Genomic DNA, 20,752 nt, shown 5'->3' on the forward strand with positions numbered 1-20,752 from the left:
TTTTCTGATAATCCTTGATAAGTTGAAAGGCCCTGTGTGTGTGTGTGTGTGTGAGGGACAATATGCCTGTGTCTGTCTGTGTGTGTCTTGTGTGCAGTATGAAAAATCTAAAAATAATTTTGTTCGGATGAGGAACTGTGAGGTGAACATGAGTGTTCAAGTTTGATTTATTTTTTATTTTATTTTATTTTACTTTAATCTTATCCCTGCTTATCTGTCAAAGATAAATTTTACCGTCATTTGGCATTTGGTTTGTGATAATTCCATACTGTGACAGACATGCTGTATGCATGTAGATGCCCTTTTGCTGTGAATATTTCAGAAAATCACAGTTTAGTTTGGGTATTGACTGTTTTTACCATAGATACCCAAAGGACATTATGTTAGCCAAAGAAAATATAAAATACACCATTTAATTTGTTTTCATGAAGAGTAAAAAATGCGTATTTTAGATGGAAATCTAGCTGGGAAAAACATGTATGTTTGTCTGTGTGTGCATGCGTGCAGACTGCATCTGGATGGCCTTTTACAATGTAAATACCTAGAAAAAAACACTCCTATTGTTTGTATTGAGCATGTTTTTCCATACCAATGGGTTATGCTCTTTATAGACAGACAGCTGAACACCGAGACTGCTCTCAACTGTCTGGAGCTGAATTAAGAAGCTGCCCTTTGTGTCGCTTTCATATTTCCCATTGTTGCCCAAATATAGACCTGTTTTATAGCATCCAGCAGCACTAGAGTATGAATGATACTGGCTTCTGAAGGCACATGTTCGCATTCTTAGATTGAAGCTGCTACATGTGCGCAACATGTCACGTTGAAATAGTAGGTTGACTATTTTTATGCCTAAAAAATTCTCAAAATCAGAAGGAATTAATATTTTCCCCCAGAATAATATTTATGGTTGAACTGAAACCCAAAGTAATTACATTTCTGTGGTGTAAAGTCTCTCTCTCACACACACACACACACACACATACAGTCATTACACTTACCTCACCTTACAGTTTTCTTAGAATTTTGTACGTCATGAAAAAACATAAAAGCCATTAAGTGAATAAGAATAGTGAATAGTTTTTTTATTAGCAAAAAGAAATGTAGAAAATATTTAGGTAGCAGGCTTCTCAGTTTTAGCCGTTGCCAACCATGACTGTTGTTGGTTAAAATGACAAACATTACTATCAGCTGTAGCTAATTAATTCCATAATGGCTAAAATTAAATGTCTGGGTGTTGTTTAATTGGCTAAGTGCAGACACCAGCTGTACGCCAAAGATCTCTTGTGAGGGAAAGAAACTCCACTCTCTAACACCACTGTAAGATTGTGAGTGGACTGTGTGTTTTTGCAGTTCAACATGACCAACAAAGTGGCAACTCTTCGCTAGAGAAATGATCTAACTGATCGCATCAGGACAATTTCAGGTGAATCGCCCAGTTAAAGGAGGTGTATGCCACATTCACTGCCACTAAATGTCGCACTAGAGCACCAGCATCTCGGACCAAAATAAATAGGCGTTATGATATGTATCATTTTGCCTCGCAGATCATCATAAAACACACTTCATTCAAACCTGACAAACAAAACAGTCTTGGTTAGTCTTTCTACCAACTCTGGTTTGATCGAAATAATTGATTCACTGAATTAGATGTGAAAAGGCAGCTGCGATGACTGCAACGTAATCCTTGGGGACAAACGCGCCCATCAAAGTACATCCACTAAAAGTGCTTGTTTTTGCCACTGACTCAGATTGTTATTGTGTCTGAGAACATTATGGAAAGGATCCCTACAGAGATAGACCTTTTTGTTAAACAGTAAGATCCTATTTGTTTAACCAGAAACAGCTGTTATAGCGCTCTTGCTCTCCACCAGACTCCATTGATAAAAACAATAATTTTACCTCGCAGGTCATCGTTAAACACACTTCATTCAAACTGGACAGAAACAAAATAAAACTCACCAAAACCGTCATTTGTTCTGTTGATTAATAAGTAATTAATTACTTCTGTTGCAGATCACATGCTTCTATTAGTTTGCACATGGTGCTGCATACTGTGATACAGTTCAAACTGTACATTCTGTCTTTTCACCATTCAGCCCTATTCAGTGGACCAAAATGCATTGGAGAGCACGTGATACATTCAGTACCAGAAAACACCATTCATTATGCTCCCCATGCTTAATGGAAAACTGCAAATAGTGCACTATGACGGAATATACTCAGAACCTCTACTGATGTCCACAGGAAAATGTGAGAATGAAATCTTCCTGAGCAAAATGCACATATACAAACAAGAAAGACAATATTATTCTAATTTCTTCATATTTTTCTTGAATCCATAAAGATTGAGGTTCATTGCCATAATTTAGTGAAGCACTGAGAGCTGATGTATCGCCTCATGTGTCCACAGGATCAAGTTTATAGATTTTATGTGTAGAAAGACAGAATAACATTATGCAGACTCCACAGCTGCAATGTATGAGTAGCATGTGATCTAAAATGTTTGTGCAGATATTTATTGTCAGTAATTAATGGCCATTTGTTAGAATTAGCCATGTAGAAACAATGATTGCTGGTTGCATTTATTTAATATTCACAAGTAACAAAAAAAAAATACAGAACTTCTGTTTGACTTTAATGTGATTGTAAACAATGTTTAAGTCACTGGCAAAAAAAAAAAATCAAATATCAAAACTAGTGTCACAGATATGCCAGGCCTCGCCAGCCAGTAATCACCCACACCTGCTCCCAATCACACTCCTGCTCCCCATCAGTCCCAATCACAGCATGCATAAAAGCACACCACTCACCTCAGTCAGTGTCCTACCTCGTTGGTATTAAGGACTCCTCATGTCACGCGACATGTTGTTAGTTTGTGGTATCTCCAGTCTGTCTCCAGCGTGTCTGTCTCCCGTGATCTCCAGTGATCTCCAGCCTGTCTGTCTCCAGTGATCTCCAGTCTGCCTTTCTCCTGTGATCTCCAGTGATCTCCAACTATCCCTCTCTCCATAACCACTAATACCCGCTGTCATCTCTAATAAACTCCTTCTGGCTCTATCTCATTGTCCCTGTTTGTCTGTGACCTGACAACTAGGTCTGCAGCTCATGATTATTCTCATTACAGATTAATCTACAATTATTTTTTCAATTAATGAATTACTTTTTTGGTGTATAAAATGTTTTAACTACAGTGGCCATCATAAGTCACATTGAGCCCAAGGTCACGTCATCAAGGGACAGAAACTTGGCTCAGCACAGAGTAACATTTTTAGGCTTACCTCTCAGATAAAATAATAATAAATAATAATTTAAAGTGGTAATGTTGCAATTTGTTTTTCTTGTTTTTTGTACTCTCTACCTTGATTCATTCTGCTGCGCAACTTCAAACGCTTCTCACTTGCTGCAGAGGAACATAATTTGTGCCAAAACCAGATCAGCCACAGTCCTGTCAGCCTGAATAACTCCTCAAGTTCTCCTGACCTTTCTCATCAAAACTTCATTTCAGCCCACTAGACTGCTCCTGATTGGATGTTTACAGGTTGATTGCATCATTCTCATTCTAAGTACACAGTTCGCTCTGTATTTCTGAAAGTGTGGAACCAAAGCTTTTGGCTTTTGGCTGCTTGAAGCAACTTTGAATTGTGACATTTAGGAAATTAGTAAGTGAGCTTTCTGACGCTGCATGTCTGCATGCTACGTACTTTATCAATTACATATACGTATATGTCTCATTGATTATTAGCACTTTGAATGAGAAGGAATGTGTTTATTTGTATGCGTGTGTTTGTGTGCATATGAATGTGCCCTCAGCCTGGAGGTGACCTTGCAGAAGGGCAGTGAGGGGCCGATGTGGCCGGAGTTGGTGATGGGTGACAGGAGAGGGGAGTACGTGATGAGTGACGAGCAAGCTGCCCTCATCCACGAGAGGCTGACATACCTCACCTCTGAAGACTTGGTAGGCTCACTCTTTACATTTTATTGACAGTCTTCTTTATCTATGCCATCATTAAAACAGATATCTTTGCGAAAGCTGCCTCCCATTTTATATCACAGTATCAATATACGTATATCATGATATAGTCAATTTTGTAGCAACTCATTTTGGAAATGGTTGATAAATAAAATACCAAGATGGAAATGTCTGTTTTTGCCTTATCCAGAGAATTAAATATCTGACAAATCAAGGCACTTTATCATATTAAAAGAACTATCCTGTAAACCCATTATTACCATAAAGCAGACCTGCTAACTGATTTGAAACAGTGCCTGCAATGACTTAATCCAGAAATATAAAAGCTATCTTGACAGTTAATTTTTACTGTATATATCATCATAGCGCCCAGCCCTATTGGTAAATGTCTGGTTGAATTACTGCGGTCTTAAATCAATCAGCGGTATGTGTTTGTAAATATTTCTCTAACATAAAATGTTCATGAAGCACAGCTTTGGGTTGGGTTTGTTTTCTCTGGAGGTTTTCTCATGACCTCCCATACATTTCTTATTTAAGTCCACCCTTCTAGCTTAGCATCCCTCCCTCCTCTGAGGCCTTATCTCTATCCTTTCCCTCTTCAGTTGCTCTGAACCCTTCTTATCCTGATGTCTTATACATCATCATCACACTTGAGTCTCCAGAGTCACTGTCAGTCTCATGTTCGACAGCATTTTTAGCCACTTCCTCTCTTGGCCTACCCCTTCATTAGCATCATCTGGGCCCACTTGAGGCCCTCAGTGCTAATCAGGCCTTTTACATGGTAATAAATGCAAAACAAGTGTAACCGCAGCCTCTGTCTGGTTTTCCTGTTCCTTTTTATCTAGAACGGAAACCCCGACAAGGATAAGCCCCCTTGTAACTCTCAGGAGCTGGAGGACTGTGATGGCTTCCCAGAAGACAGCTTCAGCCTCACACACTTTGACGGGGAATCGCTCAAGCCCACTCAGGTGGTGAGTAACACCTCTTTCCTTCACTAGTCAACACTCTAATTCTCCAATCCCTCAAGCCTGAGCCCTCACATATAACATTTTCTGTCATTTCTGTCGGCTCCTTCCATCCTTTGTTCGCGTCAAGTATACTGTTGGCTACCTGATGCCCCCTGCCTTTATTATAGCACGTTTATTCAGCCCAGCCCCCAGTGAGCAAGCCAGAGTTGACCAGAGAGCTCCACAAAGGCCCAGTAAAGAAGGAACAGGCACACCCACTTCACTTCCATCACCCCCTGACTCGAATAGTAAGAAGCTGAATGATTGTAGCTGACAGCTATTTTTATAATGCTCATTCTGAGAATATATCATTCCATCTGATAAAAAAGGAGGCCTTTACTCATTATCAACTTGTTGTTTATAGATATTTTCCTACTATATTCTGATCAAAGACTTTACTGGGCTGTCCGTTTTAGCTGCAGTAAGCACACTTAAGCAAAAGGTCACAGTGGATTTATAAATGCTATTGCTGGCATTTATAATAGTGTTTACAGATTATCCCCAGCATATACTCCAACAAACAATAATTATTATCTTTAGTTTATGTTGTTAACAAGAGTCTACTACAGCCACGCTACTAGCTCCTTGAGCATGTACTTACGCATAGCGTTGCTTTGAACTAAATGCAAGTCAGCTTGCTAACATGCCCACAATGACAATGCTAATATGGTGACTTTTAGCTGGTATAGTTACCATGTTCACCATCATACCTTAGCGTGTTAGCATGGTAACATTTACTAACTAGCACTAAAATCAAAGTACAGCCGAGGGAAAGGGACATATCCTCAAGGTAGCAAATACGAGACTTGTCTTTCCATTATTAAACAAGCTAAATGTTCCTCCTGTAATCCTTGTTTTACTAGGTGAGTTGAGTAGGACACATTCGTTTTTGCAGCAGTAGCCCTCAGGAGAAGCTGTGGTATGACGGAGGTTTACAAACATTTAATCTAGAATGCTACAAATTCAAATCTCTGTATTGTATTGTTTGTCGTTTTTCAACTTCAATAAAGAATTGGGAGGTTTTTGTTAAAAAACAGTAGCTATTGAGGAAGATGGCAGCCAGAATGTGTGAGGAAAAACACATAAATGTCCTTCCCTTGGTATGATTTGTCTCAAGGTGAAAAACACACATTACATGTTGCAGTCTTTTGTGAAGACAAGGTGATCTATTTTAGTTGGAGAAAACAGACTATTTTGTTGATTAGAAAAACATGAATTTATTAACAGTTCCTTAGAATTAAAATGATGTTTTTCACTAATTTCTATTAAGAAAGTGACATCTATGCTTTCAAAATTACTAATAGCATAAAAAGTCAAATTAAAATAAGCAAAGTATTTCTAGAAGCAACTGTAACGACCTTACCTCTGTATTTTGGAAATACAAAATAATGAGCAGAAGTGAATGTTTTTCTTCTCCCAAAGCAGATATATAGCAGTTTGCAAAAGCTCCATTCATTTGTGGACATTAGTGTATGTCCATCACTGATGCACCTCTTTTAGTTTTTATTTGCACAAAATAATTCCCATGTTTATGGTTAAGAATTCACCATCACAAAAACTCAAAAAACCCTTTCAATATGTAATGAAAGGCTAATAATGAGTATTAAATGTAAGGTGCAGTGTTTGTGCCCAGGCTGTGATGAAGGGCTTGATGTGAATACAAACCCTGTAATGTTTCTCCCTCCATTTACTCTGCAAACAGTGCAGCCAGGTAAGCTGCTGCCCTTAAGTAAGGTGGATTGTAATCGTACCTGTACCATCAGCCTTTTGAAGGACAGTTGGATCCGTTTGTTCCACATGTGTGTGAACATGTGAGTGTATACAGGTGTGTGTGTGTGGATGTTTGCCTGTGTTTATCTGTATCTCATCCAGGAAACCTTGCCTTTCTATTCTTTCATTCCCACCCTCATTGTATCCGCCTTAATGCTCCGGTCGTTCGCCTGCCCACTAGGACATATGCTGACCTTTTGTATAAAACCTTTCAGCTTAAAATTGTGGCACCTCCTATTAATTTGGCACCTTTGTCGATGTGCTTCTCTGTGGTTCCGATCCCAGTTGAAAAGACTAAGATTGTTTTTTATGTGTTCCCCAGAGGAAGGCTGTGACTCATATCCACTGGCCATATCTGTAATACCTTTTACAATGGAGTGTATTTGTACCTCTGTATACTGTATTTACTGCAGGCTTTCACCTACAAGGTTTTCTTTCAAAAAGATTTAGGAAACTTTGAAAACATACAAAGTTTCTTATGATTATCGATAACACCACTGAGAATCAAATATTAATCGTGTTAATAATGGAGATATTTTATGTTGAAAACCAGAAAATGCAAGTATCACTTGAAAGTGATATTTGTTAGCACCAAATGTGCATATTCTTAAAATATTTTTAGCGACACTAGCGGCGTCAACTGCCACTTGGTCCAGACTGAAATATCTCAACAATTATAGGATGGATTACCATGAAATTTGGTATAGACATCCATGGTGCCCAAACGATGAATCCTAATAACTTTGGTGATCCCTGACTTTTCCCTGCAGCGCCACCAGCAGGTCAAAGTGTTCACTTATCCAGTTAAATATTTCAACATCTACAAGATGAATTAGCCCAAAGATATAAGATATTCAAAGCTAAAATTCATTACCTTCTCCACTTTGTTACCCTCTTTGGTGGTGAATGTTATAGTAATATTGGAACTACAACAAAGATCTTTTTTTTTTTAACAGTCTGAGTGATGGTGTGGTACAGCTGGGTGTTAATTCCAGTGCGTGAAGATAAAAACATGGTGTGAAACTTGTCTCTTTCATGGTGTTGGCACTGTCAAGTAGGACAGGTGTGACTCCACAAGCCAATCAACATCAATATCTTACAATAGCAAAGCACAGACAGCATCTCCAAACACACTGGATGTACTGTAAAATACATAATGATACCAGCTTTAAAATAATCAGGTTTCTTCCCCTTTGAGTCAAGAGAGTGACACTAATTAAATGTGATGTCCAAGAGATTGACACAGCGAGGGAAAGTGATTTCATCATATATATTTATGATCTCATACCAGACTGAATGATATCAAAGGTCATCATGTCTGACTGTTGTCTTTATAGTCAAACAAAACACTTGGGTGGATTAAAAAGACAAAGTTCAGCGTCTCGGACAGGAGAGAGTCTAAATAAACAACGATTTGTCCTCTCGCTTTAAAGGCGAGTGAGCAGCAGCCTTACAGGAACATGACGGAAGTGATGATGATGATGACATAGAGTTGGCATTTCAGCTGTTATTACAGATATCTGGCCTCTGTGTACAGATGCATTTGCTTTTGCTTTCGTAATGCCAACCTCTCACTCCCTATCCTCCATCTACAAAGCCTCTAAATCCTTTGATAAAAAGTATTCACTAAAAGCTTTTTTACAGACTGAGAACAGGTACAAGTAATTTATTCTGAGTACTTGCATATCCAGAGTCCAATTGTAGTACTTCATATTGTGTACATCAATCATGCAACGCATACAATAGACAATATATAGTATGTTGACAAAGATACTTGTTTGAAAGCTTCGGAAACAACAAATAAGTTGGACCTTGTGTTGTGAATGTTTTTGTCAAGCTGCTGTTTTCAAGGTCAACAATGAACCTTCGGGATCAATATTTAATATACTGCATTTAGTATACCTGATATCCAAGTCCCCTTTTTTTAGAGGACATGAATTTTGTTTTATTAACTAGGACAATATCTAAAGTCGTTACTCAAATGTTAATGTTTCCAAGTTGATATTATTTTTTGAAACAGATCCCAGATCACTTTAGCCTGCATCTAGATCTCTGAATCGCCATCCACATCTCCCAATAGTTTTCAGCGATTTAAATAGGTCTGGTGTTTCCTTGGTTGGAAAAACATCCGAACCAATCACAACTTTGTGGGCAGGATTTGCCAGAACCACAAAAATGGCCAGAATAAAGGCCTCAAAGTTCACGTTACAAAGTAATCCACCAGGAATGTGCGCTTGTATGTCTGTGATTGGCTAATGCAGCGCCTTGCCACATGATGTCACGTTGCACTGCAGCAAAAGTTGAGCCTGGTTCAACTTTTTTTGCCGGATGACCCTGTGTTGTTTCGCCAGACTGGCTCCATTCAAATGAATGAGAGGGCTTTGTTTTTTCACGCCCGGCTCAAGTAAAGTTAACTGCTCCTAGCAACCACTACTGCAAGTTTTGTGTTAACTGAAAAGTAAGGATAAAATGAAACCAAACAATCCTCACTCTCAGCTAATGAAAACAATGAAATGAAACTAACAAACAAATTGCAATTCAGTCTGATTATCGGGCCAAGACCTCTTGGCATCGACTCAATTAACCTTGTACTACATATAATACATTATAGCTTATTATTGGCTTCAATACTATACTTTTCTTAATTTGATTTTATTTATTTAGGATCTATGGATCTACTAAAACACGTCAATTCAAGGGATAACATGTTAAAGTGAAAACACTTCCAACATGGGCCGAAGATGTTGAAAGACAGACATAAAACATTAATCGTTTATTAATTGCAAATCAAGTAACTATATAGAAAGATATTACAATACACTCGAGCCAACTTTGTGTTTTACCACGAGCTGCAAAGCAGTTATAAAGGAGCCAAATGGCAAAACATGTTTATCCCATTCTGTTTCTACTATGTTAATGCATTAAATACATTTAACAGTCTTGCAGTATGCAGTAGAATACTTTTTCTACTGACCAACACCTGAGAAGGTTTTAGCTGTGTCCAGGTCCGGTAAAATCCTCTGGTCCCTAAGAACTGAGCTTACCTTTCATGTTTTTTATCTCTCTCTGTTTTGAATAGCGTACCTCAGTTTCGCAAGATTTAGATTCTGGATTCAAGAGGTTAATCCGATGCTTTGTTCTGCCGCTGTCAGTTAAATCCTCCTTATTCAATAATGGCTTTGTAAGGAAACTAAAGTAAATAGAAATTTCTGTTGTGTTTATCTTGTTAGTTTGGCTCTGATTACCTTTTTATAGAGGTTTTGATTGTTCTGATTGTAAGGTAAGACCTGAACCTTCTGCAGTACATATCCAACACAAAAAGCAGGCCAGAGGCTGTTGGAAAAGGTGTGCTGTAAAATAATGAGATAAAAGCCTCATGATTGGATTTTTCCCTTTTTTACAATGTGACCATTAACAAGCCACAGAATATCAGAGGAAATGGTTTCATTTTACCAGACCAAGACCCATGCCGGGCATAGGTAGAGCAATATATATTAGTCATACAATAGCAATGCTTAGCCACTGACTTTGAAAATGTCTTAGTATCCTGCAGGTGTGTTTGAGAATCTAGTTTTATTTTTCTGGGTAATGTCTTAATAAAGAAAATATAATATAAAATAATTAGTTTCCAGTTATAAAATATCTTCATCTATCTTCAGTATTTCGAATGTCATCTTGAAAATATAAAACCAATATGTTTGAGCGTCAGGGAATTCTGACAAAGCAAAATAATTTGATATTACTTGTCACATATGAAACAAGTGTGGTCAGATAATTACCAGAGGTGTAAGTGCAGCACAGTAAGATGACACAGACTTCGCCAGACCACATTTTCATTGAAACTACTGTCTACTAGGGCTGTAACTAATGATTACTTTCGCTTACTTTCAGATTAATGGACCAATTATTTTCTCGATTAACCATTTGATCTATAGAATGTCGACCAACTGTCCAAAACCCAAAGATATTCAGTTTACTGTCATGGAGGACTATTTTCTAACAGAAAATATACAGATTTGTGAAACTGGAACCAGTGAATTTTTGCTTAAAAAAATGTAATTAAACAATTAATTAATTATCAAAACAGTTACCGAAATAGTCTATATAAAAACAGTGCTTTTCGAAGTCTGTGGATACTCATGAGTAACTGGGACATTGTTTCCTAAAAGACATGTTGCTGTTGAGTTTTTCATATGTATTTCATCAATGCTCTGAGGAGCACAAATTAAACAAAATTCACCTCCATTTTATTGTTGTGGTGGCCGATGGTGGTGATTTCAAAAGTTGGATCTCAAAATCTTGGCACTAAAAACTGTATGGTCAGAGACCACCACTGTGTTGTCTTGTTTTTGTTTTGTCATTTGGGTGAAGTGACCCTGTAAGGTCTTCCATCTTGAAAGAATTTCAATGAAAATTTTGCCTTTAGGGTGATAGGAAATAGAAAATAATAATACTCAATTTGGCAGCAGTGTGCCATGGAGGGCTGACTGTTTTTAATAGCTGATTTCACTGATTGATTAGCATGTCTCAGTGCAGAGAGGAAGAACTAATCACTGAAATCACTTGCAGGAGGCTTTGAATTTAATGAAACCTGCATACACTCTGCCCTCCATGACAGATCAAGTCTTCTGATTTAAGTCAGTTTAATTCAGTGTACGTATTCTTTTTTTGTTTTGTTTTGTTTTTATTGTTCACAAATCATGACCCGGGCAGTCGCTGGCATCCTTGTCAGTCAACATGCTCACAGGCTCTTCTAAAGTATGAGCGAACATCTGCCGCATGCTCAAAGTCAAACACAAGAGGCAATAAAATGAGTTTTAGAGTGGAGGAGTGATGGCTTTCTTAAAGGCTTGTCATTGTGCACAACCATCAAGCATCAACATATGGGCTGGTTTCTGCTGAATTTTCAATGCCTGTCAAGTGTGTATTGAGATGGGGAGGACAGCGCTGCCTGACAGCCTCCGAGACATGTTGGCAGTTGGATTCGCAGGACGTGGGTTGACTCCGAGTGAGGGATCGGTGTGAACAGTCAGATGTCGAGGAGCCATTATGTCACAGCAACGGTCATTTTCTTTCCAAAACAAATAGAGTCAGACTAGAATAGCACCAAACTGCACACATGCAATTACATCAAGCACATTCATCAGAGTGAAGTGAATGTGGGTCAAACACACAGACTTTTATGGCTGTTCATCACATACTGTTCAGTACAACCTTTTACCCATAATGGCCATGCTGAATTTCAAGATGAAGATCTGCCACAAACTGTAATCTTAAGCTCTCCATTTCATGATTTTGGTGAACATGTGGGAAGAAACATGTAGAGAAACCTGTAGATATTTTATTACTATTTATTTTTTTATTTAAAAAAAGACAAAAACATAAACATAGAAACAACATGAAAGCAAGAGCAAAGGAAAGGAAGGAAGGAAGAGAGAAGGAAGTAAGGAAAGAAAGAAAGAAGTGAAGGAAGGAAAGAAGTAAACAAGGAAGAAAGTATGGTAGTAAAGAAGGAATTACGGAGGGAAGTAAAGAAAGAAAGTAGTGACGAAGAAACGGAGGAAGGAAGGAGTAGTAAGGAAAGAAGGAAAGAAAAAAGGATAAAACAGGATAGATTGCAGATCTTTTGTTTAAATCAGAAAATCAATCCTTCATGTCAGTCATGCCATGTCATTGAAAAATCTTTGTCCTTGTGAGGACAGACTCTGTCTTGATTGTATGAATTTTATGTCTTGGCTTGACGATTCTCTAATTGATTTGTTAATAGACCATTGGTTTTGAGGTTTATTTTTTGGTATTTTATGTCTGCAATCACAAGTCAATCAACCTGATAAACTTTGGGTAAGATACAAGAATGATGGGAATAGTACTGTAATTGAAGCATTACATTATACCTGCTTTATGCAGTGGGGAGGTGCAAAGGAAATTACCTCTAGTATAACTGGAAAGTCACAGGTTTTATCCTCAAAGTAGTTAAAGTGTCCATCACTGTCCCTGTCCTTGGCACTGATTCCAACCTGCTCCTGGGTCACAGAGGGATACGCCCAGAGAATACTTTTTAATTATACAGTGAAATAGGATGACTGACAGATTCCAAAAAGAAACTAACTTTAATTCACACCTTTCCCTTCGGTCCGTCTCTCTCCAGGTGAATCTAGGCAGCAATCAGTACCTGTTCACAGTTGACGTGAACCCATCTGAAATGCCATGCCTCTGCCTCAGACATGATGTGGACGCTCTGGTGTGGCAGCCTCGTCCTGACCAACCCAGTAACATGTGGGAGCACATTGCCACATTCAACGCCTTGGGTAAGAGCTTTAACTAAAAACACCTATTCTGATGCTTCTAGTTAGACATACTAATCTGTGTATATTCTATTTGCAACAGTATCTCACAAAAACCCCACAGAAATATATGTTGTAGTATTAAACGTAATGTGTGATTCATTGGTCTTGGAAGTGCAAACATGATATAGCATTCAAAAGATAAAGCTCAAAAACAAAACATCAAAAAAGTTTGCTTGCTACATTGGATCTGCGTGTAACAGCACTGTGACTATGATCTAACAAACATGTCGAATGCATGCATCTGTGTTTGCATCCATTTGCAGTCATCTTTTGGAGTCTGACTTGAGATACAGTCATTACATTTTATTTGAAATTTTAGGGCACATGGTAAGTAATATGCTATAGGAATACATTTAAATACATTGTTATGGGTGTCTGTGCTATAAGAAAGTAAATTTGAAAAATCAGCGGTGTGCACTGACAAAGAAGTGAAATGTTTAGTGCTTCTCGCTTTCTTCTACTGTCGCCTCCACTCTAACACTCAGCTGATCTGCTGTTCTCAGCTCCACCTCATAAGGGACTAAGCTAAACAACTCCGTAGTAAAAAAAAAAAAAAAAAAATCTACTACAGCTTCCTCTACTGCCGACCATTGTACCTTGGCCTTCAGCACACATCAATTAAAGCCAGTAAGTGGCATCCAGGATTTATTGGCATTTATCACTGAACTAGGATTATAAAAAACACTATTTTGTTTTGACAGCGTGACAATCCCTGAGATTTTCATTTCATTGCTGTGAGATGCCACAGAAGGCTCTTAAACATGCAAGAAAAAGACTTCTGCAGTTGGCAGAAATGTGTATGACATCACCTTTGTACTCTGGCATACATGTGCATCCTTGTGCATGTGCTGGTAGAACTCGTACAACCAATATGAGGACACGCTCATGAAAACCTTACTCTACAGAGCCCCTAGTGGTCAGAAACTCCACAGGGTCCCTTTTAAGATGTGAAATGTTACATTATGTCACAGTATGTGGGAGTTGTTATAAGATGTAAGCAGCATTCCCAGTGGAATATCTTAATTTCCATTTTTGATGAATGATGACAACTTAAGTTGAATTATTCATTCTTGCAGCCATTAACTTTGTTTTCATCCACTGTCATGCTGCTGCCGTGCCTCTAGTGCTGCAGTGGATAGATGACAGAACATTTTAAATCGCGGCAATAAAACTGCAGTTAATGACGAGGGAGTTCACTGACGCTGCTTGTAGCCTACAAGGACTCAAAAAGAAATATATGAAAAACTGTTTGAAAACAGGATCATTAACAGATCTCTAGTCTGCTCAGCATATAAACCTCTCAAAGAGGCCTCTCACAATGAAATCAAATACTCAGGCCATCAGCCAGTGTACCCATTTCTGGAGTCTCTTTCAATCTCTGTCTTCATTTTTTCGTCTTTATCTACTCATCTATCTCTCCTCAACGACGGCATCTGGAACAAGTTTTATTTCAATTTTCCACTTTGGCAGGTACGGCATTGTCATTTGTCTTTTTTTTTTTCTCTGTCTGTAATACATCATCCAATTTGAGTGTGCAGATAGATCCCCAGTGATGTTTTTCAGAAATGATCACAGTGAATCCAAATGAGGCTCAGAGGAAAATGATGCACGTTTTAACATCAAAATCAGGCTTGTTACAGTGCAATAGAAAAGACTGTGTAGTTTTCCCCTTGCACACGAGTGAGTGTCTATTAAACCAGCATTTAGTGGATCCTTCAAAGTTTGTATATTCTCATATAGAAAAGAAACGTTATGCACTGTTGAAACAAACGTTAGATTCATGTATATAAAGCTCAGATAATGAATTTGTGTTGAGTGAATGAGTGTTTCTGAGAGCGTAGAAATTTTTATATAACACAGTAATGGGTTTGTATTGATTGCTGCTAGTTGAGGCTCTAAAAGGCAGCATAATTTTGTAAAACTAATCTTATTAGTCTTAATGACAGAGTTGAGCAGCAGCAGAGAGTGTTTCAATAACCTTCTGTTATTGATGTCAGGTGTCAGATGGGAAATCTCCAGATCCCAAGGTGACGTGTTCAAAGTTATTTAATTTACACTGATATAAAACAGAAAAAATCTACAAATCCCCATATTTGAGAAACTGGAACAGGTGAATGTTTGGCATTTTAGTTTGATAAATGACTTAAACGATTAATCCATTATCAAAATTAGCGTTTATTAATTATCTCTCCAACTAATTGTGTTAGCGCTAATGTTTTACTTTATTGATGTGTTACATCTATAAAACACTTTCATATGTGAATATCAAACATGTATATATCTGCTACCTTAGTGCTGCCTCTTTCTCACTAACTGAATTCACTGGCTCATTAATTCTGTATTCGCCTGAACTCATGAATCCGTATGAACTGGATTCAAACATTTGCTGCAAATTTTAACCTAATCTTTAGCTACACCCAAGCACTTATTCCCTGTACAATAAAGCTATGAGACCTTTTTTATTTCAGCTACTTGACTGTTTTTTGAGGATTTTAGCTACCTGGGTAGCATTTCAATTATTCTAATCTTCTCCTCCCTGTGCACCAAGACAAGAGAAATTATTCTGTTGGCACAGTATCCTTTCTGTTTTAAGTTCTGCAATTTAAAGCTTCCATTAAAAACTATTCATCAGAAAATCAAACACATCATACACTTGGCTCAGCCAATCCTTTCTTAACCTTTTAGATGGGGCAGTGGTGGCCTAAAGGTTACAGACGTTGTTACTAGAAGGTTGATCCACTATCAAGCCAGCTTCAATGTACCGTCCAGCAGGATAAATCTGGGTGACGAAAGAGCAGCGCTTGCCCTTACCTAAGGTATCCTTGAGCAAGGCCCTGATACCCCATCTGCTCTATTGGAACTGCTTTATTACTCTTCTACTGTATAACTGTGTGAGAAGAACAGGTCACTCCTGTTAGAGATCCTCTCTGCACGTCTCTGATCTTACCATTCTGTTTTCATAGGCTACGTCCAGGCATCCAAACGGGATAAAAAGTTTGCAACCTGCGCTCCGAACTTCTCCTACGCTTCACTCTGCGAATGTCTCCGCCGCACATTCATCTACCGACAGCCGTCACCGGTGGAAACCGTCCTCTTCAACAGGAAGCAGGGCCGTCAGGTAGGACAGGTTGCCAAGCAACAAGTGGCCAGCCTGGACTCCGATAAACCAATTCTGGGCTTCAGAGCAACCAATGAGAGACTGTACATCCTGACCTCCAGTAACCTCTTTGTTCTAAAGGTCAATAATAATTAGATTTGGGACTCTGTTAGTTTTAGATTTTCTTCTCATTGCCCCCTAAGAGCGCAATCATTCCAGACTGAAGATGTGTTATCTGCTACAACTGAAAAAACATCCTAATGTGTAAATTTGTGCCTCATCTGTCTGCACTGAGTTCTCCTCATGTTTCTTCTGTGTTGCAAAATGTCTATAAGATAAAAATAATTAAGGAACATGTTCTGAAAGACAAATTATAATAATAAACCTTCACTAGAGCTGAATTTCACCAGGATTTTCATTAAGAAAATGAAAATAAATGATATCATATCACATCTTTGAATGCTTTAATTTAACACACTGTTGTTGTCAAATGAATCGCATTTGATGATACTTGATGTTTCATAAATATACATTTCATATATGTAGTGCCCTATTAATAATGCTACTGTATTATTACAGACATTTGTAATTCCATGAATTCCAATTCATAAATACATTTCTCTTAATTATACAGGTAAGGATAAAAATGTGTTTTTGATTTTGGTGTGAACTGTCCTTTTAATGGCTGATTTACTAAATGTGTTGCACTGATTGTTGTATTTTTTGTCAGATGGTCAGTGGGGAGGAGGACACTGAGGTAATCCCTCTCTTTGGCTCATTTTACAATCATTGCTGTGGAAGAATGAAAGAAGCAAACATTCATTTCCATAAATTTCCATAAACATGTTTCACACATCACACTGGCTCCTGTTGCATTAACCTGAATCTTGGATGGATTGGATGAACTTGAAGCCTAAACTCTCAAGAGGCCTAAAAATTCAATCATGTCTGGTACGTGTCTTTTTAGAACCCAGGGACAGATAATGGAGAAAAGTTTACAATTTAAACTTTTGAACATTTCCTCCAGCATTAAACACGGGAAAAGCAGCAGTTTACATTAGCTGTGAATCCCTATTTTTGACATCTTAATACCGAAGCCAAAATCCTGCCAGTAAACAAACACTTCTGGCTTGCTTGTTCAGCAGGAACATTTTATTTTTCCATTTGAAGAATCCCTGAAGAAGCCCACTCATCCAGTTGACCAAATAAATACAAGAAGATTCAAGAGACACTAATGGACTTTTTTTGTAAAAAGAAAAGGATGGCCCACTTCCTCTTTTTTATATTTTCTTTGATATACACAAAGACAACACAAGAAAAAGGTGACAGAGACACAAGCAGCGGTGATACAGGGATGAATGTTTTTGCAGGATTAGATCCAAAAAGGCAAGAGGTTTAAATACAACATCACCTTCGACTCCTGCTAGAAATAGATTCATATCAGTGTCTTTTCATGTTTCACTGAAGGCAACAAAAAACAGAAGCCAGCCAGTCCATGTTTGCTATCTGGTAAAACTTGCAGATATTCAGAAATTATAGGAGAACTGCTCTAACCAATTTATTGATCAAGCTTGAAATGGCCAGTGTTGTGTGAACTGCAGCAGCCAAGGAACAGTGCATCAATGTGAGTCCCAGTCAAAGGCAGTTTGGCTTTACAATTCAATAGTCTTCATCAGGACGGGCAATTTTGTGAAGACTATCTGCAATTTGTGTCCTCAGCTCTCCCGAGTCCTGCCAGTCCATGAGGCAATTTGTTTTTTCTCTGTTAAGCCACACTATAGGCCGGGGGTAATCTCCCTTTTCTCTTTTCTCTGTCATTGTTTTGCTGTTCCAGTTTTACTGGTTTTTATTTAATTATTTGTGTGCAATTGAATTAGGCTGCACCACTTGTTTTTATTAGCTCTACCAGCATCCCTAGATTACTTGAAGGCGGCCTGTCAGAGCCGCTAATGTCTCCCAGGACAGGCTCTGTCTTTACTCAGATACAAGGGAAAAAACATGTCGTCAAGCCATCTCGCCACAGAGAATTCAATAATGTAAGATAGTTACTGCTCGCCGTCTGCATTTCCCAAACCTTCATATTGCTGCTTTCAGGTAAACACCGCATGTCTTTAAAAGTTAGCTTTTTGAGAACTTTATTAAAAGAGCATTTTCCAGATTGACAGCCACGCTTTTTAAAAATTGAATCAGTCCCTGTGAATGAGTTTCATTGGCTGCCGCGAACAACAGCGATCTGCAGCTGTCTCATATTTCATCACAGGTGACACATGAAGTTATTCAATACAAATTATACTAGTACTTTTACTAATGCATGAATCATAATCAAATAAAGAAGACAATAAGGATTATGTAGTGCTGATGTAGTCAACTAATTGAGTCATATGACATTTCAGTATAATCAACATGCAGCTTTAATATATTAAATTAATTTTATAAAATTGCTTAATATATTGTAAAGTAGAGCCCAATTGATTGAGATATTTGTTGACAGGTTTTCATTACAAACATTACACACTGAAGAAGAAAGGTAATGCAGAAACAATGTCAGTGTATCTGTATTCCATATTGTGAAGTACATTATGTTGGCAGAGTAACGTACTACAGTCTGAGAGCTGTAATAAGTAAATTTTTCAGATTTAAAATCTTTATCAGTAAAATCGGTACATTTTACTGTCTGGCAAATCTCAGTGACTCATGATAATGCGGTAGCTAAAAAGGAATATCTACTGATATATCTTTACACGATCAAGAAGTACAGTACATCACAACAGCAATAGAAGGACAGATGAAACAATACACTGCATCACAAAGTGTGGCAAGTTTACTTGCATAGCACCTTTCAACAAGAAGACAATTTAAAGTGATTTACATAAGACATAAAAAGCCATTAAGACAAGATCTAAAACAAACAAAAGGTAATATAAAAGGGCACATAAATATGATTTTAAATCAATAAAAAACGAGCTAAAACTGAATAAACAGAAATCAAATTACAGTGCTGTGAGAGATGTGAATAAATAGCCCAAAATGTAACTTAAAAAAAAACTGAGAAATGGACCTCAAGTTTTTTTGTTCCAGATAGTATGTGGTGGTAGAAATTGAATGCTGCTTCTCCATGTTCAGTTGTGACCCTCTGGGCAGCAGATTAGAAATGTATTTTGGCTCTAAACCTTCCAGTGCTTTACAAACTCATCAATCAACAACAGCACAAAGCAACGGAACAGACAATGTAGGAAAAACGTTGGAGTCACTGGAGGGAGCTCTGACTGATGCCGGCATTAAGTGCATTACAGTAGTCCAGGCGGGAAAAAATGAAAGCACGTATAACTTTGTGTAAATCAGTGGGAGATAAGAATGACCTGATTTTGGAGAAAGACACAAGACTGGACAACACTTTTCACTCAAAACAGATTTGGATTAAAAAATTACTCAAAGATTTCTAGCAGCCTGCTTAATATTCTTAGGGAATCAAGCTTACTGTGGAGCAGGCTGGTAGAATTTGCAGGTCCAAAGATTATGACCTAAGCATTAAACTTTAGGAAGTTTGGATGGCATGGGTTGAAGTGTTTACAGGAGATACTAAATAACAGCCTACTGGTGTCCACTTTTCATCAGCCACCAGCTCAAATCCATCTCCTTAACTTTTGGGTATCATGCAGATCTCCCAGTCCATAATGATCAAGTTTTTTGAGTATCCCAGTTATGTATATGCACATATAAATAATCATATCATGGTTTCAGAAACCTGGATAGTCTAGTTGGAGTATTTTGATTTTAGGGGACCACTGATCCAATACACCAGATCGGTATTGCTGCCGATACCTGACCTTATTAAGCGGATTGGGTATTGCCATGAAATTACCGATGCACATAAAATACACTTTCTTTGTCATTTTCACAATGTTTCTGTTATCAGTTACAGTCATTCAGTTTATTTTGAATGAGTTCCACACAGTGAGGTATACAGATATTACATTTGGTAAAAAAAAAAAGAGAGTGCCTGTATCAGCAAATACCCTCCGTTCTCAGAATCAGTATCAGGAGAGAAAAAGGTGGATCCGTGCATCTCTAATATGAACTGAAATATTGTAGCATGTGAACCTCTTGTAATCCATGTTTCTGATTAGTGTCTGTCACTGTGTGCATGTGTTTCTTTAACTCAAGTTTTGTAGTAGTTTGTCAGTAAAACAATAAATATGATGATAAACAATTTGATTATGATCTACATCCTGCCATCAAAGTGAATTTTCTGACAGCAGTAATGGTGGAGGAAGCAGAGGATAAACTGTATTGTTGTTCTCATCTTTCATAACTGGTCAAAAAGATAAAGAAGCTAAATTCGGCAAAGTGATAAATGCAGCAGAGTCAAGGCAGCTAGAGACCACAGTTCATGGTCAGCTGCTGAAGTACAAAACTCAGTCAGTAAAGAATTTCTGGATGTGGAGGAGAAGCCTTGATAATTTTAAAATCGTGTACAGAGAGCTGAATAACCAGATTTCTCTGTTCTCCACATATGATCAAAACCAGGATACTAGTGTGCATGCTAACACACTCAAGGTGC

At 37.9% G+C, this 20,752-nt stretch overlaps 1 protein-coding gene across 2 annotated transcripts in view; it reads left to right on the top strand.

Moving 5' to 3' along the window:
- Positions 1–17,049, top strand: part of nudcd1 (NudC domain containing 1) — a 36,011-nt gene extending 18,962 nt beyond the window's left edge. Inside the window, exons 7-11 of one of the 2 annotated variants that reach the window (XR_006375197.1) lie at positions 3,811–3,955; positions 4,816–4,941; positions 12,896–13,055; positions 15,780–15,910; positions 16,058–16,197. Coding sequence is in view for 1 of the 2 variants with exons in the window: in XM_044171653.1 (XP_044027588.1) it covers positions 3,811–3,955; positions 4,816–4,941; positions 12,896–13,055; positions 16,058–16,347 (721 nt within the window). In the remaining variant the exon portion in view is untranslated. Of the gene's footprint in view, positions 1–3,810; positions 3,956–4,815; positions 4,942–12,895; positions 13,056–15,779; positions 15,911–16,057 lie in introns of both variants that reach the window. The other variant, XM_044171653.1, reaches the window with a different exon arrangement.
- Positions 17,050–20,752: the final 3,703 nt, after the last annotated feature.

Source organism: Siniperca chuatsi, linkage group LG17, assembly GCF_020085105.1.
Source record: "Siniperca chuatsi isolate FFG_IHB_CAS linkage group LG17, ASM2008510v1, whole genome shotgun sequence".
In the NCBI taxonomy this organism is placed as follows: Eukaryota; Metazoa; Chordata; class Actinopteri; order Centrarchiformes; family Sinipercidae; genus Siniperca; species Siniperca chuatsi.